The sequence below is a fragment of the Rattus rattus genome, chromosome 8, assembly GCF_011064425.1.
Source record: "Rattus rattus isolate New Zealand chromosome 8, Rrattus_CSIRO_v1, whole genome shotgun sequence".
NCBI lineage: Eukaryota > Metazoa > Chordata > Mammalia > Rodentia > Muridae > Rattus > Rattus rattus.
In genome coordinates this window covers 105908062-105933128 of record NC_046161.1, presented here as the reverse complement: position 1 = coordinate 105933128, position 25067 = coordinate 105908062, and the positions used below count along the sequence as shown (strand labels likewise).

General features: G+C 45.4%; 1 protein-coding gene across 1 annotated transcript in view; it reads left to right on the top strand.

Annotated features, from left to right (window-relative positions):
- Positions 1 to 17469: 17469 nt before the first annotated feature.
- Positions 17470 to 25067, top strand: part of Stt3b (STT3 oligosaccharyltransferase complex catalytic subunit B) — a 67123-nt gene continuing 59525 nt past the window's right edge. Inside the window, exon 1 of the mRNA XM_032911029.1 lies at positions 17470 to 17836. Within this exon, the coding sequence (XP_032766920.1) occupies positions 17529 to 17836 (308 nt within the window). The 5' untranslated portion in view covers positions 17470 to 17528. The remainder of the gene's footprint in view (positions 17837 to 25067) is intronic.

Sequence of the window (25067 nt, the reverse complement as noted above, 5' to 3'; positions counted from 1 at the left end):
CGTGGTCATGGCCATGCTCACAACAATGGAAGAGTAACAAATACTATAATGTAGTGCCTATCATAGTGAAATATATATATATATATATATATATTACACACACACATATGTATGACCTATTAGTGATTTTGTGCTATCTAATGTTATCTTTTGGGAGTCACTTGGCTCTTTTGGACCACATGACTATCTCAGTTGTTATCTTGCCTACATCTAGAATTAACTAAAACCCCCAAAATACAGGGCACACCTGTGAGGGACTTCTGCTTAACTCAAACCAGGACAATCTAATTCAAATCCAGATCTCTGAGGTAAGGAGGGACAACTTCAACCCAGATCTAATCTGGGCCACGCCTTCTGCTGGAAGCCTGGCTAAAGACAGGAAGAAGGAAGCTTTTGCTCTTTGCCTTCACCTTGCTAGCTCATCTATGCCTTCACTGGCATTGGAGCCTACTTCCTCAGGATTCCAGTATGTAATGGAGACCAGCGGAGGCATCCAGCCTCGTGGACTGAGCAACTACTGGGTTCTTGTACTTCCCATTCATAGCCACTGTTGGATTCACTGTACCACAACCTGTAAGTCATTCTAATCTCTCTCTCTCTCTCTCTCTCTCTCTCTCTCTCTCTCTCTCTCTCTCACACACACAGAGAGAGAGAGAGAGAAGAAGAGAGAGAGAGACATTGTATAAGTTCTGTAACTCCAGAAAAACATGACTAATACAGACCACCCAGTTATTCTTAAAATAGGGGATGAGGGCTAAAAAGATGGCTCAGTGGTTACAAGCACTTGATGAAATTCCAGAGGATCCGTTTGGGTCCCAGATAATCTGACGCCCTCTTCTGGCCTCTGTGTATACCTGCACTTGTGTGCACATACCCCACCCACACAAATACACACAATTAAAAATAAAATAAAATCTTTATTTTAAAGGGTTGAGCTAGACCGCTCTAGCTAAAAATGCTATCCTTGTGATCTCCAAACTCACAGACAGTACACGCATAAGAATAAAATATACCGTTAATATTCTATACACGTAAGAGCCTGAAGTGTAAGAATCCTGGTATCCTTTCCATGCTCCTAAGTTTCTTAACTAAATGAGATATATGTGCCAGTAAATGTCTTAGATTTCGTTTCATTGAAACTTATAAAAATCCTCACATTTAAAAAAAATGAATATATTAGAGAAAGTCACATTTTTAAAAAATGCATTAACCGCATGGGGTGTGCTCAGCCTATGCGGTAGGCCACAGCAGGATCTAACAAATTAAGTGCAGAAATCTACTTGCTAACTCAAGATCAAGAAGCCGACAGAGGATCTGAGGAAAAGGCTCAGCGTATAGAGTGCTTGCCGCTCAAGCGTGAGGACCTGAGTTCCCAGCAACCTTTCCCACCTAGGCTGTAGGAGGAGCACTTTTCCTGGTGGTCACCAGAGCAACGGACACTGAAGAACCAAGGCTGTGCTGATTCAAACACAAATCTTCATTTGCATATGAGGTGCGCTGTGATTGGCTCAAACACTCCTCCTCCTGGCTACAGACGCGGGCTGCTCTGGTGCCCTGGGAAATACTTATGCTTTAGGCCCAGGAAAAGGCCTCTCTCGAGTGGTCTTTTCATGGCCATTTTCAGTAATGTGAGACCTGGTAACGGGATCAGCTGTCCAGCAGAGTTGTCCTCAGGCTGAGCCGCAAACACAGCAAGACGGATAATGGCCTGCAAGCTGCCAGGCAGGCGGAGCTGAGTGGGTCCGCTGACCAAGCTACTGTCATGGTGAGGCTGTCCAGAAGTTAAAGTCAGCCGAACAGTCAGAAAGAACAGCCAGGGTAGAGACAGCGGGGCTGGTGAGAGTAGAGAAGACACCGTGGAGGCTGAAGAAGAATCAAAGGCTGTAAGGAATCAAGACGAATTCCAGATTGCGGTCGATCCTTTTTGGGAAAGAGTCGCAGACACTTCAAACACACGAGCTGTAAGCCTGATACGAAGAATCCGGATATCCAAGGCTGCCAGGATCTCAAATACCAGCTCCACTTAAGAGCCAAGGACCCGTGACCCCTTTGTCACCCCGCAAGCTGGGAGTTTCAATATCTGAGGCCTTCTTGGGAACTGGAATACTGAAGGACTCCACCTGCTGCATCAATGCCTCCTCCTCCTCCTCCTCCTCCTCCTCCTCCTCCTCCTCCTCCTCCTCCTCCTCCCCTCCTCCCCCTCCTCCCTCCTCCTCCCCTCCTCCTCCTCCTCCTCCCGCCCCCTCCTTCTCCTTCTGCTGCTCCTCCTCCGTCTCTTCCTCCGCCTGCTCCTCCTCCCACTCCTCTTCCTTCTGCTGCTCCTCCCTCTCCTCCCGCCCCTCCTACTACTTTTCTTCCTCCTCCTCTCCCTCCTTCTGCTCCTCCTCTTTCTCCCCTCCTACTCCTCTTCCTCCTTGACTGCTGCTCCAGGAAGCCCAAGCAGCACAGAATCTACCAAATTCGGCCCTTGAGTATATACTTACCTATTCCAAGGGGCTTTGGTTTTTTTTTTTTTTTGGTTGGGGGGTGGTAATCTGGCCAGCCATTTGGAAGCATCTTCTACAGAACTTTGTGACTGCCTCAGACCTGTCCTAGACAGCTGCAGTGTACGCGATACCTGACCCTGAAGGGTGTGCTGACCCACTACACCCATCACCTGTATCCAAAATCCCTGGGTGTCCCTATCTGCCGTTTGAGCATTTCCTTCCCTAGACCTTTTCCTGCAAGCAATTGGAGTACTGGAAGGACCCGGAAGTTACTGCATGCACCGTCACTTAACCAATGACTGACTGTATGAGGAGTCAGGACTGCCCCAGCTCCTGTGTCCAGTTTCTGCATCCGAGAGAATGAGCTAAAGGGTTCTGAGCGTCTGTGATGAGACTGCGTCATGACTTTGATTTTGGCACTGTCTTTCTGAGACTGAGAACATTTTCTTCATAAATCTCCTAAATAAAGTCCCTTCAAACTCAAGGGTTACATCTAAAGAAACTGATAGAAGACAGATGCTCACAAATTTCATGAGAAGCAAACAGATGTTCAAGAGAGGCTTTCGGTAGACAGAAGCCACACAGTGACAGAAACTGGAGGCACATCAGTAAAGAAACCAGGAGAAAGCCTCAGAGATGGCTAAGTGGGTGACAGTGCTTGCCTTGTAAGCCTGGCAACTTAACTTCCATCTCGGATCCCCGGTTAAAAGAACCGACTCCTGAAAACTATCTTCTGACCTCCACGTGTGCCAAGGTACACACGTGCTCTCCCCTAATAATAATTAGATCATAATAATAGTGATATTAGTTTTTAGAAACCTTAGGAGAAGCAGGTAGGGGGAAGGCAGGAGGAGTGGCCACAGCAGAAACTGAAGCAAAAATCAGAGCCACCAACCTCAGGACCACAGTTCAGGAAGCTGCACACAGGGGCGAACTGATCCTGCTGCAGAGTTCTGTCGAGCCTCCAGAGCTGCTGTGTCCTGGGATAACTTCCTGTCTCCTGCACGGTAACTTCCTGTCTCCTGCACGGTCTGGCTGTGCAGCTGCATAGATAGCTTTGTCTACCTCTCACTCCTCTGCGCAACATTCCCATAATTCCACCCCCCAGCAACTCAAACGGGACGCTGATATTCGGAAAGCTAAGGAGCTCGAAGAGTTCCACGTAACCCCCCAAGAGTCCCAGGAACACCCCAACTGAAAGAGCGTTTACGGTGCTTGGGATAGTTCCGACATTTTATAATTAATAAGTCCCTTCAGCTCCTTTTAATTTTGTTTTTATTATCAAAATTATAATGTGGTTTTCTATTTTATAACTTCTAGTTAATGTGGCCTCCCATTCTTCATCGTGTCACTAATTTAATAACCAACAAAATCCCTTCTAATTCCTTAGTAAATGAATTTGTTCTGTGTAATTATTAAATGGAATACATTTCTTCAGTATAATATTTATTGTGCCTAAATTTAAAATTAAACATTTGTGATAACAACTTATAATAGGAAGTAGGAAAGGCAGGAAGATTTTGTGTGTGTGTGTGTGGGATGCCACGGTTTTGAATCTATTAAATGGTCTCATTAAGCCAGAGAGACTCCTTGTTTCCGAGACCTGTGGGGTGCCATCATCATACCCTGTAAATTTCACATTTTATAAACTTCTGCTCAGAAGATCACTCTGGTTTGTGTCATGGTCCACCACAGAAGAACATAACAATCAATGTTGTCATAAACTGAATGCAGTTACTCCTTCCAGGATTGCTTGGGATGGTACAAAAAGCAAAAACAAAGGTAGCTACAGTTGAAAGACTTGCAAAAGAAAGTACGGCGTGCCAGAAGGCTCAGCTGGTAAAGTGCTACTCACGTAGAGATGAGGACCTGAGTTTGGATTCTCAGGACTCATGCATGTCAGGCTGGGTTCAGTTTGTGCATCTGTAATGCCGTACTCCTTCAGGGAAATGGAAATGGGAGACAAAAGAGTCCCTGGAAGCTTGGGGGCCAGCTAGTCTGATGGGCATACCCCATGGCAAACAGGAAGACATCTGCATGCATGAAGACGGAAGAGGACTCAGTACGAGGCTGTCCCTGGCCTTCACACACATGGTATCACATGCACATGACCATGTGAACATAGGGAGACAAGATCCTGGTCTTCACATATATAATGTCACATGCACATGACCATGTGAACACAGGGAGAGAAGGCCTTGAAGATCTTCACATACATGAGGTCATATGCACAACATGAATGCAAGGAGAGAGGAAATTAAAAATAGAAAGGGGAATTTTGGAATGTATTTTTCTTTATTGAAAAACGTGTTTATTTAAAATGTATACTGCTCACCCATAAATTTTCAGCTCTGTTGTTGTTGAGTTTATTTATTTATCTATCTATTTATTATTAATTTTTTTACTTATTCACTTTACATCCCACTCACTGCCCCCATCCCAGTCACCCCCTCCCACAATTCTTCCTCCCTTTCCCTTTCCCCTCCCTTTCTCCTCTGAGAATTCGGGGTTTTCCCCTGGGAATATCCCCCACCATAGCACATCGAATATCTGTGAGGCTAGGCACATCCTCTCCCACTAAGGTCAGAAAAGGCAGTGCAGCTAGTAGAGCATATTCTGTGTACAGGCAACAGCTTTTGGGATAGCCCCCAGTCCAGCTGGCACATACTTTCTTATAACACTCTCGGCAAAAAGAACAGAGTTCAGCTGGACGTCGGGAAGGCACAGATGTTCATCCTATTAAAACAAACAAAGTTCTTGGGCTTACCAGAAGGGGTGCTACCTGACAGTTATGTTATCCCCAGAAAACACCCATCTGACTCTCTTAAAGCACCATAAAGAAAATCCCCTCATGACTTCAAAGGTAATTTCATGGAAATACATGATCTAGAATAGATAATCTAAGGGATATGCTAAATTGAACGGGAGAAGAGTTACATTTTCTAAAAAGAACATTTGTGAATGAACTTAATATAGATGACCTCATTTGCTGAGCAACTCGAAAATAAAACCATACATGTTAATGGTTTCCATAACATTGGCGCATACTATTCCAATAATTATGCTAAAGAATATACAATCAGTGGTGGTAATTCTGCCTCATTGAGAGTGTAAAGACTGCCTTAAATGTTAAATAAGTACCCTCGGCCTCACTCTGAGAGGAAATGCAAATGAAAACTACCAGTTTGCGTGTCATCTGTTGGCAGAGAGTCAACAGTGTGTTAGCACACTCAGAGTGAACCCTGGGAAGTGGGCTTCTCACACATTTTGGAAATTCAGTAATTACAAGCTCATATGGAGGAGACTCTATCTGCAGAAATTACAGATGGACATACTTGTACCAAATTTCACTCATGGTCAAAATTATTTCTGCTGGTGTTTAATAAATATGCCCTTGCTTGTAATTGTGCAAAACTGGAAGTGGGCAAGACCCACCAGCGAGTGAGTTACTCGATTAACTTCAGAGTGTCCTCTGGAATACTGTTGCTGTGATGAGACACAATGACGAAAAACAAGTGGGGGGGGGTTTCTTTGGTTACATTTCCACATCATAGTCCATCACTGCAGGAAGTCAGGACAAGAACTCACTCAGGGCAGGAACCATGAGGCAGGAGCTGATGCAGTAGCCATGGAGGGGTGCTGCTCACTGGCTTGCTCCTCATGGCCTGCTTTCTTAGAGAACCCAGGACAAGCACCCAGGGATCACACCATGCACAAGGGCTGGGCTGTCCCCCATCAATCACTAATTAAGAGAATGCCCTACAGACTTGTCCATGGCTGGATCTTTCGGAGGCATTTTCTCCTCTCTTGAGGTTCCCATCTCTCAAACGACTGTAGCCTGTGTCAAGTCGATATAAAGCTAACCAGTACAACACTGTGGACCCACAAAAACAGGAACGAGAGTGGATGTGGGAAGTTCTTGAGAATAAATGTTGAGAAATTAAGGTGGGCGAAAAGGTTTAGAGCGTGAAGAAGGAATTGAGAAATAGGAGAGTATCTTCAGTTTGTACATGAATATAAAAAAGTATAAAGAGAAAATATGAAAGCAGCATCTATTAGGATGAGGAGGGTTGTGGAGTCAGCTTCCAGAATGGGAGACAGAGACTTTGCCGCGAACATATTTCCTCTTTCATAGAATTAAATAAAACAATACAATAAACGACAAGAAAGGCAATACCAAGAAAGGGTCGAAAAGGCTCGCTTCCCAAGTTTATACCACTTCAGGGTAACGAATGCTACAGCTCAAAGGTTGGTGAACACCTTCTTGCCAGCTCTGGCTTGCTGCCTGCTTTAGTAATATGCCGTTAGCTTCTGTAGCTACGACCAATTGACAGAGGAGTTACTAATTGGCTGGCTCCCTGGCTTGGACTCTCCGCCAGGTTGAATTTCTATCTAGGTGGCAGGAGCATTATGATCAAGGCCGGTTATGGTCTGAATGAAACCGTGACCCATAAGTGCATGCTTGCATACCTCCTTGCCACGTGGTGGCGCTGTTTGGGGAGGTCGTGAACTCTTTAGGAGCTTTTCTGGAGGTCGCTGAAAGGTGAGCTTTACGGGTTTTATAACTTCCTGTTCCAGAAGTCAGATTCCCACTTCTCTCCCCGTGCTCCCTCCTCCTTGATGAAATATGATCCCCTAAAACTAACCTGTCTTTCGTTAAGATGCTTCTGGTCAAATATTTTGTTCTAACAATGAGAAGAGTCACTGGTGTGAGGCGCTTTACCTCCTGAAGAACAGGAGACAGGAAGGAGAGAGAGATTAATGGAGCCCACAAAGATACCCCGTGTGCCTTGCTTCCAACCAGGCCTCATCAACTCAGTTTCCCCCAACCTCCAGAGACAAGTGCCACAGCTGGGGACCAAGATTTCAACCCATGAGCCTACAGGGGACAGTTCCTATCCAACCACCAACAGCACATCAGGTTTAATGGAACACAGCCCGCCATGTCCTGTGCGTCATCTATGACTGCTGTAGTATCAGGGTATCAAACTTGAGCGGTTGAACCATAGAGCTGACAAGCTACAGTCCCCACCTAGCCTTGTACAAAAGCACTTTACCAACCTCTGCCTGGACTCCTAGCAAGTCTGAAAAAAAAAATGCATAAATGAATAAGGAACGTGGTCCACACGCACACCTTGATGTACACGTTCCCAAAATTTTATATCCAACAGATATCTTCAGGTTTCTCACAAGTAAAGTTTGGTTCAAATCGGGATCCAGAATAGCTTAAGCCAATGACTGTTTCTCATCTTGGCAAAGGTCCTTGGTCGGGAGTTGCTACATGATCTGAGTTGGGCCAATCAGAGCTACGGAAACACAGCCGCCTTGTCAGCAAGACCAGGCATGCCTGAAGAGACAGAGCCCTAGCCTGGAGCCATACAGAGTCAGCACACAGGAGCGTACAGAGTCGGGAAATGGCAGTGCCTGAGAAACCTAAGAGAAAGTCTGTGAGAAGAATTGTGGAAAGTGTGTTTTCCTTTAAAAAAAAAAAGGGGGGGGCATATGTGACAGTCCCGCCCCCACCTCGCTGCTAATCTTTTGCCTCAAATGGTAATTTCACGTCTGTCTGCAGCTGCTGCGGCTCTTTTACAATCCAATGCATTAGGGAGTTAAGCATGTATTACTGTGTTCACTTGGGAAAACAGAGCTATTCTGGGTGTTTCAGGAAATAAAAGGCTTTAATGCAGGAATGATGCCCATGAATGTCAGAAAGACCTCAGGGAACAAAGATCAGGAAATTGCCCTGGAGTTCGGGTCAGGGAAGAGACTGAACCTGTAGCCGGAAGGGGCTGAAGGGGTGGTTCTTAAGGTTCTCTGAAACTGTTCAATTGCCAACCATCTCCAGAAGCTCCCACAAACTCCTAGTGTACAGCAGTGACGTGGGTTCTCCAGCCAGCCCCGAATACCCCGTGCTTCTTAACTGGCCTGCTCGTCCCTGTGTCTTTGACACCTCCTCGTTGTCTCGTCTGTTTTCCAGGACTTCTGTCACTGACGAACCGTGATGTAGACCCAGAGAGGGGTACCCGGGAGGAGAAGGCGAAGAGGAGACTGTAGGAAGGGCTGGGGATGAGTTAAACATGTGTAATCCAACACACATGACAAAGGTGTAAAGCCTCCAGGGCCTCTCCCTGAGTGACCAGAGCCGTCCAGCAAACACCAGCCGCACAGTTCACATTACGGAAGAGAAGGTTGTTTAGGCAAACACTGCTTACATTTTTCCTACTCACACCTCTTTTGTCTGACAAAGTTTTGAGTGATGAGTGAACACACACACACACACACACACACACACACACATATATCAGGATCTAGGATCAAATAAGAGACACACGTCTGGGATGTCTGTGAGGGAGTCGTAGACTTGGTTTACTGAGGTGGCAGAAGGACACACCTTAAATGTGGGTGGTGGCACTGCTCTGTAGGCCGAGACCAAGACTGAATGGAAAGGATAAGCGAGTGAGCTTCTCTCAGGCTTTCTTTCCTGGCTGTGAACGCCGTGTGGCAGGTGTGGCAGCCACCTCATGCTCCTTCCTCATACTTCCCCGCCATGATGGACTAGACCTTGAACCATGAGCCCACATAGTCCCTACTTTTCTTAAGTTGCCTCTCTGGTATTTTGTCATAGCAGTGAAAAGTAACCAATCCAATATGTTTCTAAAGTGGTATACAGGTAAAATGTTTACTGATAATAAGTCATAAAAATGGACTCTACAAACAATTATTGATATACATATATACACATATATATGTATATACACATATAGATACATTTATACGTATATACATGCATGTGTACATACATATACACATACATACATATACACGTATATACACATGCATTTATGCATGTATACATATAGACAGACATATATAGACACACACACCACACACACACACATACATATATATATACTCTTACTGAGTATTAAAGAGTAAAGCAGGAACTGGAGATATAGTTCCATGGTAATAGCACGCACTGCTTTTGCAGAAGATTCAAGTTCTGTTCCCACTACCCACTTTGGGTGGCACACAGCAGCAGGTAACTCCTGCTGTCCTGGGGATGCAGCGCCCTCTTCTGGCCTCCTGTCTACCTGCACTCATGTGCACATACCTATACACACACACACACACACACACACACACACACACACACACACACACACCCCAAATGTATTTTTTTTTTTTTTTTGGTTCTTTTTTTCGGAGCTGGGGACCGAACCCAGGGCCTTGCGCTTCCTAGGCAAGCGCTCGTCCACTGAGCTAAATCCCCAACCCCCAAATGTATTTTTTTAATATTAAAAAATAGGAGTAGAGGGATGGTTCCGTTATTAAGAGTACTTGCTGTTCTTGCCGAGGGCCCAGGTTCTCTTCCCAGCTTCTACTTACAGGCTCCCATCACTTGTAACTTCAGCTCCAGAGAATTTAATGCCGTCTTCTGGCGTCCACAGGTGCTGTATTCACATGGTAGACTTCACAGGCAAGCAAAATACTCATGAATGTAAAATAAAGTGTAAAACTTTAAACACTGAAGATTAAAGCAAGTTTATATGCTAGCAAGATGGTAGTGCCCTATTATCACGTACGGAATTCCTCTCAGCGGAGTATGTGATATGGCACAATGTAGACCATCATTATCATTTTTGAGTGTTGGTTAATATTTTGATTTTAGCATCATCAGTGCTGAGAACGCCCCTTTACATAAATCTATGGTAGACTGTATTTAGGGCCATTTCTTAAATTACTGGAAATTCTGTCCTAGTCTCAAGCCAGAATTTATTTAATGATTTTTATAAGTGAAACTCAAGTCAGCAACCCAAACAGCCACCTGTAAAATCAGACATTCTAGGGGGCTAGAGAGACAGCTCAGAGGTTAAGGGCACTGGCTGTTCTTTTAGAGGACCCGGATTCAATTCCCAGCAACCACATGGTGGCTCATGACCATCTGTAATGCGATTCAATGCCCTCTTCTGGTGTGCCTGAAGACAGCAACAGTGTACTCATAGACATTTTTTAAAAAGCTTAAAATCAAACATTCTAATACAACTCAATCCAAAGACCCTCCTGACTTGATCCTACATGACAAAGAAGGATCATACTGTGAAAAGACTTTGTTTTCTAGAATAACCTATCATGCTCTTAAAAGAACAGAAATTTAAGATAAAGGGTATACAGAAAACACATGGTAAACCCTGTCGTGGAGCCATCCTGAATCTGAGGCAAGATGCGTCAGGTGGTGATCACTGGCCTTGTCTGTGTGTCAGTAGCCTCTATAGTGCAGGTACAAGCCTGTGTGTTCATTTGAACCAAACCTGAAGTAAATTCACATAGCTCAATCCTTTTTTAAACTGCAGCCAGAAAACATCTCAGATTCATTACGGGGTTTCATTCTAATTAATTATATGTTGTTGCATACTGGGAAGCTTATGGTTGCCAAATTTTCAAGAGACCCCATGGCTGGTTACAAAGCCATGTCACAAAATCCCATTCATTTAAGAGGTTGTGGTTTGAGCCACTACCTCCTGGCTGTAACATTTAGCCAAATGCTTGCCTAATTGATATGCCTTTCTTCTCTGGAAGCCACAAGGATATGGACCCAGAAGGGCGGACTTCCAGAAGAAAATACAAAACTGCTTGGCCTTAGGTCCTGGAGTCTAAAACTGCACAGTGCCCTTGATTCGGTGGCAGGAAAGAATGATAGTATGTGCTTGTGGTGGTTTGTCAATTTGGCATCACCTAGGTTCACTGGGAAGAGACACTTCATGAGGGATGGTTGGCCTGTGAACATGCCTGTTAGGGATTGTCTTGATTGTCAGAATTGATGTGGGATGAACAAACCTGACTATAAGACCCAAATAAGAACACCGTTCTCTTATTTGGGGCTATAGACAATACTAGCTGAGCACAGAGCGTGCGTACATGGTTTTCCTCTCTGTTCTTGACTATGGATATGATTGGGATGCTAGACAGTATTAGCTGAGCACTGAGCATGCATGCATTTCTCTTTCTCTGTTCTTGACTGTGGATATAATGTGACTAGCTGCTCCAAGCTCCTGCCTCTGTGACTTGTTTGCAGTAACAGACAGGAGTCCTAAGGTAAAACAACCCTTTCCCTCCCCTCAGTTACTTCTTGTCAGTATATTTTTACCACAGCAAAAGCAATGAAACTAGGACAGAGAGAATGCTGAACTCTAGATCACTGTCTCGTTCATGAAAGTCTCCCAGGCAGCTCCTACATGCACCCCTCTACTTTACAGATATCACCTGTCTTTACTCTTCAAGGCTAAACCAATTGCTTCATGAAAATGTCCTTGGCGAGCTCTTTAACATAAGCACTCACTCCTCCTGGAGACATCTTTACCTTCATACCAGATTTTGAGCAAGACTGGATTCCAGTAATTACTTCATTCTTCTACCTCAAGGCTCACACACTGGCCTGCATGAGTGGCTATGTTGATTGGGAAGGAGGCAGGCCCATCCCCTGGCTTGCTGTCTGTGGATGTTTTCTTGCTAGGGTGGCAGAGTTGATTGGAAGCACACAGTAACAATACCCACGTGACTGGCAGCATTTACTCTGTGGGCCTCCACAGGAAAAGCTTCCCACCCCAATTCTATCAGATTGCAAATTAGTATTATTCATTTTAATATTCCCTATAGCGCTTAGAGTATTGCCTTTGTGAGGTGAATCACCACCTTCCACTCTTTCCCGGCCAGAGTTTTCCATTAAAGTTTTGGAAATGTTTCCTCATGGGAACCCAGGAGCTTGAGGAAAAGGACTGACCTTACCTACTCACGTTATTCATCGTGTTAAGTGTCACCCAAAGTAGAAACGTTCATTTGGTAAATATCAATTGCTATGCACTAAGCCCAGGGCTGGGGCCTTTGGATATGAAGTATCCCCACGAAAACATGCATTGAAGGCTTGGCCTCCAGCTGGTGGCACTATTGACAAGCGACTGAATCACAGAAGTGCTAACTTCAATAATGAGTTTTTTTAAATGGACGACTGGAAGGCGGGGCCTACTTGGAGGAAGTAGCTCATTGGATGTTTCTCTGAAAGGCGTGTCTTGTCTCAGGCACCTCCTACCTCTCCTTCTTCTCCTGCACTCAGCCCTGCTTCCTGGCTACTTTGAAGGAAGAAGCTGCTTTCTTTTGCCACCCTTCTGCTTGGATGCTTTGCTATAACCTCAAGGCAACAAAGCCTGTTGATCATAGACTGACACCTCTGAAGACACGGTCCAAGAGATAGCCTTCCTCCTCGAAGTCAGTTTCCTTGGGTATCTCGGCACAAAGATGAAAACTGCCTAATACTGCGTGAGAGCAGACAACGAACGAAGGTCCCTGTCCCTCTTTCTAGATTCCTGTTGTAAAGCTGCATGGGATGCTCCCACAGATTTGCAGAGCCCCGTGGAACTTACACTACCACGGCTCCCTGTAGTTTACCCGTGCACACAGGAGGCTTCAATAACTTCCCCCGAGTCACTTGACCTGTTACCAAAGGCTACCCCTGGAATTCAGCTCGAGTCCTGGCTCTTGAGTACATCCCTTTCACATCTGAAGACCGAAGCTAAAGTGCCAGCTTCCATATCAAACAGGATTACCACCAACCCTGCCCTGGGAGTCCCTCTTCTGCTTCATACCCTCACGGTCCTTTCCTGTCTTTTTCCTGACGGCCATTCTTACTGAGGTGAGGTGGTATAGGGTTTCGATTTGCATTTTCCTGGTGGTTACTGACCCCGAACAGTCGCATACACCTATTAACCTCGTGCACTTTAGTCTATGGCCTGCTTTTAGAACCAGGTTCTAAAAGGGGACAATAAAGAATGCAGACTTGGTTGCCCGAGAGCTCCACTCCTCTTACTAACATGTCTGCGGAGTGAGTGCCCCAGGGGATACACTTTAGCTGACACAGTAGGGATGGTTGGGGTGGTTCATCCATGCAGGTTGTTCGGACTGCTCTGAGGAATGTAAGAGAAAGATAACTAGCAAGCTTATCATTCTTTAATCTCACTGTGTCTGTTAGCCACAGCTGTGTAACAAATACCCCCTCCCCCCAGTCTCAGAAGCTTAAGAATATAACTATTATTTTGTACCTCTTACAATTAGGAACCCTTGTGCAAGTATGGAAGGCCCATGGTTCTGGTGTCTCAGGGCTGCACTCATTTCGTGACTGAAAGTGTAAGTATCTGCTTTCTGGCCCACTACCATAGCTGTTGGCTGGCCTCAGGTCCTGTGAGTTGCTGGCCAGAGACAATAGTTCCCTGTCACACAGTGCTTCTTGTGTATCTGTGTATGTACAGGTGTTGGGGGAAATGCAGGCTTTATTTGCTGTAAGCGCTCTCCGGGCAGAGGAAACAGAGAAGCATTCAGACAGGCTTGGGTCATGGGAGATTCTTCTCCTGACCATCAGGAAGTTGAGCCATCTTACCATCTGTCTGCTTAAGTCCTACCGACACTCCTAATAACCAACACGGAGTGACTGCTCCCCCTTCCAACCAGGCACTGGGTCAAGTTCTTTTCATGGGCTCCTTCTTTCCTTCTGAACAGAACCCTTCTAGGAAGGGGTAGTCCATAATCACTGAGGCTTGGAGGTGAAGTGACTCGCCAAACGGACCTGAGAACGGAGTTAGGATGGTGCCTGGTGGTGTTTTCAGATCCGTCATACACCATGGTCTCTTAGCAGGAGATTTAAGCTGGTGCAAACTCGAGACTGGGTTTTTTCCACTCTGCATCACTCTCTCCAGTCCCTGACACTGTTTTCCTGGTCTGACTAACTTGGTCCTCTGTACTTTTGGTGCCAGACTTCTGGAAAGTAGTCTATGGTCTCTCCTAGCTGTGTGAGTGCTGATGTGTAATCCAACCTCTAAACTTGCTAAGGAAACTGGTGAAATTCTGATTGTTAAGAAGAAGATTCACTTTTCAGCTCAACAAGGCCATGAGAGGCACGGAAGAATCAGGGAGTTCATGTTTACAGTGGCCCACAGACAGAAGCATCCTAAACAGACTGGAAGCCATTTTTAATACATTGAAAGGCTGTAAATCCAGAACATGCAATATCCAACCGTTTCGAAGGTCTGGGACTCTATGATCTGTGTGGCATCTATACCAGTCTTTTCTTGAGTTCCTTGCTTTCCCCTCTCCAGCACCACAGGACCTTTGCTTCTCTTTCCTTTCTTCTTCTGACCCATCCTTATCCGCAGTTCTGCTTCCTCTGGTAACGCTCTCATTCGGTTGTCCGTCAGCCTACCCTGAACTGTTCCTCTCGTGTTCCCCACGGTTTACACAACAGGCTTACCAGTCCAACGGGCTGACTGATGTGGGTGTGAGGACAGGAGCCGTGTTTCTCAGGTTTCCTACGAGAGTGGGTCCTCATGCTTTCCCGGGAGCTCATTTACCCTTGTCTACATCATGACCCTGCATTTCCTTGCGTTTCTGAACAATGTTCCATGGTGTTCCCAGATAAGCTCATTTTATACTGACAAGCCACACAAGCACTCGGACTTCAGTTTGATTTCCCAGAACCATAAAAGGCTGGATGTAACAGCAGGTGCCTATAATCCCAATGCTCTGTGGCAGTGGCTCTCAACCTTCCTAATGCTGTGACCCTTTAATACAATTACTCCTGTGGACCCCCAACCATAAAACTACTTCTGTTGCTCTATCATATAATTGTCATTTTGCTACTGCCATGAGTTACCATGTAAATATTTTAGGAGATAGCAGTTTGACAGAGGGATCGAGACCCACAGGTTGAGAAACACTGCTCTCTGGTGAGACAGGAGGCTAACCTGGTCTACCAAAAAGACTGTTATCTGACGTTCATATGTATGCCCATAGTACACATATGCCCACTCTCACATACAAAGATGAAAGGATGGTCCCACACAGGTGACTTGTGTTTTATAATTTATTATAATTGTTTCTACTCCCTTTCAGACTGGGCCTCCTGTCACTAAACCGCCAAGAGGGAGAAGACAAACTCAATGGGGAACACCTGTAATACAAGAGACACCCAAAATGTCTAAAGTGAGAGTCACCAGATAAATCCTGTTATTTTAGATGGATAGGTTCATGAAACATGGGTCAAAAGAAATGCCGCCATTTTAACATGCACTTTTCTGAGAAAGGACATATTGCCTCTCTTTGTTCAAAGAGATTGGTTAATATTCTACGGTGAATCTCATTAAAATTTACATGTTTAATAAATGTTGGATATTAAATTGGTGGTGAGGAGATCTATTTATGGAAGGCTTCTCGTTTTCTCCGATGAGAGTCTATTTATTTATTTATTTATTTTTTCTTTTTTTTTTCCGGGGCTGGGGACCGAACCCAGGACCTTGCGCTTCCTAGGCAAGCGCTCTACCACTGAGCCAAATCCCCAACCCCGAGAGTCTATTTATTTTTATAAGGAAACCGGCAAAGTTAATCACTAGGTTGGGAGTGGCTGAATATACTAGTTAGGTACGTTTGTTCATTTACCTAAGACAATAAGCAACGAAACACAATTTTATTTTGCAATTTTTACAGGACTTAATCTTCTTTACACACATTTTTAAAAATTCCTGTGTCATAAAAGAAACCAATAAAATATTAACTGGCCCTTGTATCTACAATAACCTCTGTACTTGACGGGGAGTGGGGGGGGGGCTTATATCACAGTAATTCCAGTCTCCCAATGATCCCGCCGATCTTTTATCTCTGACTTTTGTGCTTTGGGGGATGGGCGGAGCCAGTTGTGGAGGAAGAAGGCGGTATAAGCAAACTGCCCCAGACAAGGAAAAGTTCCTACACAGGGGTTTTCGGTTCGCTAGTTTGCTAAAGTGGGAATTGGGAAATAGCTAACCTAGTCCAGGAAAAGTTAATTTGGTGACGGGACGAACGTAGGCAGGTGGAAATAGTGAATTCTTGCAGTCAAAAGATTGAGCTGCAAAAATAATGTCCTGGCAATTGGGAAACACAGGAAAAAGAAGGTGACATTTTGTGTGTGTGCGTGCGCCTGGCTGCGGCTCGGACGATCGTCTGCCCTCTCTAAGTTTTCAGGGCAGCACAACGGGGACAGAGAATGCAGCGACCCAGCCACTCACTCAGGCACGTTCAGCCGAGCAGCTGGACCCACGCGCCCAGGGCCCTGCACCGCGCCTGCGCGCCCAGTCACGTGGCGGGCGCTCCGTGCTGAGCGGGTTAAAAGTCACGGCCGCCGAGCACCGGACCGCCGGGCCGTGCTCTCTGCGTCCCTTTAGCCGACTGGGACGTGGGACCTTCTGCTCCTCGAGTCAGGATCCACGCGGGGAAGCGAGCCGAACCTCCTGGTGCCCTTCCCCAGGGCCCCAAACAGGCCCGCGCGCGAAACCGCGTCTTTCAACTGACAATGAAATCGTAGCCGCGGCCGGCGGCGAATAGGCGCGAGGCCGCGAGGCGGAGGGGGAGGAGGGGAGGGCCATTCAGCCGAAGCCCCGCCCAAGACCCTGCTCGCGCTCCTGTTGGTGCACACCGCCATTCCGGCCCCGCCCCTTAACGGACCTGTCGCTCTGTGACAGGCGGAGGGGCCAGTTCCTGTTGGGAGAGGGGGCGGAGTCAAAGGTTGCCTGAGCTCCGCCCGGACTCCAGGGGGCTCCTCCCCCTTTGTGATCCTCGCGGCGGGGCGGGCGGGGGAATGTCATTGCCGCTCCGAGCCACCGCTCCTCTGGCGCCCTCGTCCCGTCGGCTCTCGCCGCCACTGCCGCCTCCTCAGCCGCACGGGGGACACGGATGGCTAGTGGGGCGCAGGGGCCTTTTGGGTTGAGACCGCAGCGGTCGCGGCTACTGCTGAGGCGGAGACTCCGGATCGCTGCCGCCGCCGCCGCTTCCACCCACAGTGTCCCGGCCTCGCGGTGCTGAGGGCGGGAGCGCGCCCAGCTCTTCCTCCGCCTCCGCCTCCTCCTCCTGGTTGTCGTCGCCGTCGCCCTCCTCCTCCTCCTCCTCCTCTGGGTCTCCGCCCAGCACCCCTCGCTCCAGGCGGCGGCGGTGGCCGCGGAGGACGAGCGAGACCCGCCGCCGGGGCACAACATGGCGGAGCCCTCGGCCCCGGAGAGCAAGCACAAGTCGTCTCTCAACTCGTCCCCGTGGAGCGGCCTCATGGCTCTGGGGAACAGCCGCCACGGGCACCACGGGCCCGGAGCCCAGAGCGCTTCCAGGGCGGCGGCGGCGCCGAAGCCGGGGCCCCCCGCGGGGCTGTCCGGGGGCTTGTCGCAGCCGGCCGGGTGGCAGTCTTTGCTCTCCTTCACCATCCTCTTCCTGGCCTGGCTGGCCGGCTTCAGCTCGCGCCTCTTCGCCGTCATCCGCTTCGAGAGCATCATCCACGAGTTCGACCCGTGGTGAGTGTGCCCGCCCTTCCCCCGCAGGCAGCCCGCGGTCCCCGTTTGTCCAGAGCCCCTCGGATCCCACCCGGTCTCCCGCGGGCCGGGCCGGGCGCGCCCCCTGCCCGCCTGGCGAAGTTTGCCCCGGAGCGGAGCCTCAGTCCTCGGCCGCCGGGGTGGGCCGGCCCCGCGCGGCGCCTCTTCCCCGCCGCGCCCCGGCTTGCTCCCGGGGCCCCTTCCCCACGCCCTCTCCGCCGCAGCTTTGCGCCTTGTTGCATTTTATTTCATTTCTCTCCTCTCCTGCCTCGGAGCAGCCCCGGGATTGCCTTCTGGCCGCTGGAGGTGACTGGAACCCCTCGTCCGCTCAGCCTCGCAGTTTCACTCTTTCCCCTTGTATTTTCTCTCTCTTGGAGAGCGGAGTGTTAGGATTTAGGGGGAGAAATATCATCCCGAAAGCGAGCGCAGTGGTAGCGCCTCGTGTTTTTCCAGCCCTAGGTATTTTCAGGAGTGTCTCTTTAACCCCCCCTAAGGCCCTTAAGTGCTCTCAGCTCGCCACACTATTTGTACTGTTGTATTGCGTTGCTTTTTAGAGCGAGATCGTTATTCTGTTAGCCGAACTCTCACCCTGGTTGTTACCACAATATCCGACAGCGTTGCATGAGTTCTTTTATTGGTCTCTGCAGGAAGGTCTGTGGAGAAGAGTACAAACCGTACCACACACCGTGCTGGGAGCTCTAGATTGTGGTGCCGAAGTTGCACACGCTGCATGGCACTCATTGACCTGAAGGTTTTAGGGACTTAACCCAACTCTGAACACAGAGTTACCTAGACTGGAAGATTGCTTTGGGCTTTCTCCCCATTGGCCCAACCTGAGTTAAGTTTTTGTTTTTTTGTTTTTTGTTTTTTTCTTTCAGAGAGGGGTGGGGGGGGGGTTGAGAAAGAGAGCAGGAGCGCGCCTCTTTAAACTAGTTTATTTCTCTGGCTGCCCTATCAACCTTGAATTAATCTTACTTGTAATTAGACCTAATTAAACGGTAGGGTATTTGTCTTACCATTTGAAATGCACAGAGAATCTTCTTAAGAGTTAATAATATATAGGTTATAAATGAATTTTTGCCGGGGGAACCTAAATGTTCAGTATGGGATTTAAGTTGTACTTTAAGAAACATATTTATGCTGCAATATCTATTGAACACCAGAGGGGCCTACTCAAGGAAAACAGTTTAGAGAAGCAGTGAGCCACAGTGACGGCCTGCTGTGAGGGGTTTTTGTCCCATTTTAGAGGTATCAATTTTTTTTCTAACATTAGATTTGCTTTATAAATGACCATTATGTTATTTGGAACCAGAGAAGAAAATCATATTGGTGGAGATTACTATGACCCTACTAGTACTTGTGAAGTCTTACTAACTGGATAGAGTATGAAACAAACAATTAGATTAAAAATAAAATTGACCAGAAATGAAAGCCACCAAAATTTACTGAACAACACTAGAAGAAAGTTGTGTCTTTTCAGATGAAGATAGCACAGGATGTAACAAAATTTGGAAATACTTCCAGAGTGATTTTTAGATACTTCCAGAAAGTAACATTTTTACAAATGGAAGATTCTTAACTGCTAAGAGTTAACTCAGATGCTGAAATTAATGATTACAGATAAATGCACAAATAAATGAGGCGATTTTAATTTTTTTGCTCATTTCCCCCTAGTAAAACTGCATAGTGAGGAGGCTTAGATGGCCTTAGAAATTTGAGATCATAACTTTTTTTATTCATGAAAATCTATTTTTATTTCTGCTGTGTATGGGAACACAGTTCCATCCAAGTCTGTTCCACTTAAATTTTAATCCACATACACTGATCTGCAGTGTCCACAGCCAAGGCCTGCTTGCTTACTTAGCTATTCCACCTACCAGTGGCAGTGTTAAATGTGTATTCTTGATGAAATGTTCACACTTGGAATGTTAGAACATTCTAATGAGCAGATAGGTATAGTAAAGGAATTGTCCCTGCACCTCACTGTGCATGGTGACTTGTTTGGGTGAATCTCGTGGAATGCCTGATTCAAGAGACCTAATGAGAGAAATCAAGTTCAAACAAAAAGAATACTGTGTTCACTTTAGATTTTCATTTCATGGCTGTTACTAATAGGCATGCCATTCATTCTTCCATCTCATAATCATTCTTGAAAATTTTTTACAAGGGAGGTTGTATAGCTTGCCTGTTGCCTGTCATTACTTTTGACTTTTAAAACAGTTTTCTCCAAAGCTAGTAAGAGCAGTCTCACACACTAGCTTGGAAGTGGCTCAGATTACCGTGCAGCAGTGATGGGAACCTTTAGTAATATTTCAATGTTCTCTCTGCCTGTTTCTATGAACCAATTTTGGCCTGCCCACACCTTCAGCCCCCCCACCCCCCAATTTCTGAATCCTTTTCGGGAAAGGCAGTTGATGGTGAGTGCTTCTGTACTAACAGTGCCTCTTGAATTGTGAGACGTCAGAAAGCTGCCAAGAGGGAGTTGTCACCAAATTACACCTGTTTTTAAATTTTCCCCCCAAGTTATAAATCTTACCAACTACTATAAGAGGTGGTAGTATATGAGGTTATTGACTTAAGTACCTTTTCTTTTGATAATTTGGCAATGTTTTGGGGTTATATTCTCACCTTTTGTGCCAGCGATGTTTCTCCCTTCTCAGTTGAGCTGACAGGAGTCCAGGAAGCAGTTGAGACTGTTCTGTAGGTGCCAGACATTTGGTTGACCAACTAGTTTAAGGGCAAGCATCTAGCTTTATCCTTTTATCCAACATTGTGTTTAGTCTTTGCAGTTTTGCTGTGATTATGAACACTTGTATGCTACATTAGCCAGACCTTTCCTGTTAGCTTCTGACAGATTGTGGTAGCTCTCCCCATTAGCACTACTCTAAGGAGATGCCCTTTTTCTCATGGCACAGCCTTTTAGGGGCTTCTCTCTAGAGAGAATTGGGGAATTTAGAATTTAAAGCTTTAGGCTTTAGCTGAAACTATGGTATAAATAGGTTCATTAGTGAAAATATCTTTCAAAGGAGCAATAAGCCTTGGAAAGTGAGCTGTTTGTGAGTGTGGACTGCATCCTGTCTTTTGAGGTCTCCCATGTTTTTCTTCACTTTACAGATGACAGAAACAAAAAACCAAACAAAACTGTTGACCTCATTTCTGAAGAAGACAGAATGGTTAGCAAAAGCAAGCAGTTTTAGAAAGTTTCCCAGATCTTTTAAAGCCTCTGTGACTGGGATCATTAGCAAGCAGCAGCAGCAGCAGTTCCGCAGTGCTTCCAGATGGGGTACACCACCACTGATTTCATTGTAATCCACACTTTCTGCCCAGGAGCGACTGGGATCCTCGAGTTAGAAGTACATGTAATAGGAAGTGCTTGAGTGGCTGCGTTTAATGATGGCTTTGAATCTGTGCCCACTTGCAGCCACCCTTCCCCTCGGGTAGTCATCGTGGCTTTCGTGAAGCATAAGCTAGATCCCAAGCAGATAGGATCTGTTGTTAGCCCTTGGAATCTTTGCTTTTCCTTCAGGATTTTCTTTGCTTTAGGGCCAGACTAGGCAGGACTACGTACTTCTAGTTATAAGTGGTTTGCATGAAGACGGTTGTCTACGGAGCATTAGAAGCTAAAGTTTCTCTTCTCTGGCTCTGAACTCCTGGATGTGGAAGTAACTTAGCAGCCTGTCTGTGCCTGACCTCCAGTCTTCATGCTCTCAAAAGTGATGAATGTATAGAAAAAGATAAGATAGTCTTTATTGTACTGTCTTAGTAGTTACACTACACCGGTGTTCTCAGAAGTAACTAATCCCAAGGCTGATGTTTTCTAAAGTGAGATCCTGGGACACCACAGTACTGCTTTGAGTTAAAAGCCTCTGTGTCTCAGCAGATCTGCCTCTGCTAAATGATTGTGCTGTAAGTTTTCAACACACAGGAAAGTTGAATTTTAGAGTGAACATTCACATCACTCCTGCCTGTGTTCTCTGATTGACATATTTTTCTTAACTCTTCAGTGTCCATGGCTGTGCTTACACCCTTCCTCCTTTAGACTCTGAAGTCTAGAGAGACTACTGGTGCCTTGGCCTGTGATACAGGATGCTACCTTGTTTCCTTCACTCGAGGATAAACTTTCTTTCTGGATTGCTTTGTTTTCTGTAAAATCATTCAGAACAACATGTACAAATAACTCTTTTTGTATCTTCACTTGGACTGCAGGCCAAGATCAGATCCTATCCCTTTGAGGTTTTGGTCATTAATTTTACCTGAGTGCACTGTAAGCCAGAGTATTAACCACGTTTGTTAAATGACTTGGCTCTGTTGTTTGGAGAGAAAAATCTGCAGTGGTGGATTTTTGGTTTTATTCTATTTCTCTTATGAAGCACTTGTAAAGTCTTGAATTGTTTTACTATTTAGCCTGTTGTCACTACAGTGTTTCATCCAAACAGTACAGGGCCTGAAAACATAGACTTCCAAATTAAAGGAGCAGGAGAAGGACCACCGTGCTGATTCTGACTGATGACACTTCTCAGTGTGGACCACCCTTCTCCTCCCTTCTCCCTCCCAGGAGCTTGCTGTGAAAAGCCCAGGCTGGCAGGCTGGGTTACAGTGTGTCCTGCTTCTCGCTTTCCCCTTCTGCCTTGAGTAAACCTGAAGGCTGGAAATGGATAGAAATGGTAGGCAAGCCATGGGGCAAAGGAAAGAGCTCCGTGTCTGGTGGGAGTACATGGAGGGAGAGTTAGTTGGGGCACTTGTTCAGATGCCCCTGTAATGTGGGGCAAATTTGTTTACTGGTGTTGTAGGCGGGCCAAAATATTGAAGCACTTTTTTTATAGTTTGAATGTTTGGAAAAAAGCTATCTTAGTTTGAGACATCTAAACATTTTGGAATATACTTTTCAACATAAATTACTAAATGTCTGTTTGTTAACGTCTATATCAATTGTCCATTCAAATTTGTATCATTTAAAGATGAGCAAATCTGTGAATTGTACTAATCAAGTTAGCCATATCATCTGTAACCCTTCCTTTGTGGAACTTAATTTTGTAGGAAACATTAACAGAATTTTCAAGTGATATGTGTAAGTTCAACAGTGTGTCTCGCACTTTGTAATACTTCCCTTTCAGTTGAGGAATGTGGTGAAATCTTTTGTTTCATAGACAAAGCATATTTTAATTCATTGGTCTCCAGATCTGCCTGATTCCAAAGTCTGTTTTTATATGTTCTGACTATAACACAGGTTTCAAAGAAAATGTCTCTCACTCTTTTTCTTATTTTTTTTTTTAAATCCTTCCTGAAACTGGTTTTCTCTGTGTAGCCCAGGCTGTCCTGGAAGGCCTCTGTAGACCAGAGTGGCCTCCAACTCAGAAATCCACCTGCCTCTGCTTCCTGAATGCTGGGATTAAAGGCGTGTGCCACCAATTTAATTTGCTTCTTAATCATCTGTTCTAAGTCCTTATTTATTGGACCATCAAAATGCTTGGTCCCAGCCCTCTCTAGTGCAGTCAGCTCGCTAGTTGGATGATAGTTGTTTTGATTGTTTTCAGGTGGGGGAAGAAAGAAGAAAAGTTGATTTAAGTTTTGTTCTGTTTTTTGTTGAAGATGAGTAATGAATTTTCAGAAATGGGCCTTTTAGTAAGTAAGTAGCCTATTGAGAAGAAAAGATGGTTGAATCTAGTTAAATATTTTCACTAAGATTTGTCTGTAAAAAGTTCATAATATTGACCTTGGAGGTATTCAGTCAGCCCAGCAGGAGATTTTGAGTGGACAGCTATGCTCTTAAGAGTAGACTCAGAATTCTAGAGGTAAATAGATTTTCAAGGTATTCTTTGTATATTACCATTCATTTAGAATTGAGGGTGTTGAAAATAATACTAGTTCACACATAGAACAGGACTTTAGTATAAAGTTTAACTTGGAGTTGGTGATGTAAAAAAGCTGTGGGCATGAATTGCCTGTCTCTGCCATAAATTAAGTTATAAAGCTATTCTTCTTTACTGTGTGCTCATGCTTATTTATCAAAAGAAGTGTTCTCCGATAGAGTAGTCAGATTTTATTCATATTATTAGAATTCTAGGGGTTGGGGATTTAGCTCAGTGATTTAGCCCTGAGTTCGGTCCCCAGCTCCGAAAAAAAAGAAAAACGAAAAAAAAAAATTCTAAAGTATCCGTTCATAAGCAAGTTGATGAGTTTCTTTTTTAAGATTTATAAACTTATAACCCTTTCCAGTTAAACAGTACCGCCCCTACCCCCAGTATGGTTTTTTAAAAGTGATTTCTAGTTCTTTCAACTTAACAAGACTTCAAATTATTATCTTTTTAACTTAAATATTGACAGGTTCTTGTTCTGTCCTTTTCTCTATATCTAATGTTGCAATTGGGGTGTGTGTATGTGTGTGTGTGTGTGTGTGTGTGTGTGTGTGTGTGTGTGTGTGTGTGTATGACGCCGCTTAATGTTGAAGGTAAACTGTTGTCTGCAACATTACAAAAATTAAAAGGCATAGTAACTCCTTCCTAAAGTGTGCATTATGCACACCTTACATTATTTTGTTACAGGTCAGATTTGTCTGAAGAAAAGTATGAGGCCAAATTGAATGGCACCAAAAAAAAAGTATCATGTCTACAAGTTTATTTATGAGAGTAAATTATTTCACAATGTGCAATCCACAGCAAAAACAGTGAATGTAGGATTATCAAAAAGAAAGCAGCACTTTTGTAGTAGTTGAGATATTCTTTGAAAGTAAATCTCAAGTGCTTATATAAAAAAGAGCAAAAAGTGAATTTGCAAAGGCATTATAGAAAAAAGGGGGTTCAGCCTTAAGGACCCAGTCAGTACCCAGTAAAATGAAGACCCACCTGACCATTGCATTCATGACCATTTTCATCACCTGTGACATTGCTTCTCCAGTCCCTGTCCCCCACCCTGTAACCTAACCTAAGTAGTAACTGCTTGACTTGTGTCGGGGCGGTGAGCTTTCTGTATTGCTGCAGTTTGGTTAACCTGTCGTAGTAAAGCAGAATTGTAGCTTTGGTATCCGGATCCTTTTGCTCCTCTGTGTTGGTCAGAACAGTGGGCAGAGATGAGACGCAGCAGTCTAGCACAGGAGAGTTGCCTGTTCTCTTTATAGCAGGAAGTACCTGTAAAAATGAAGGGAAAAGATAACAAGGTATCACGTGATCTTGTAAAGAATTTTTTTAATCTATTTTATGTGTTTTATCTGTGTGTA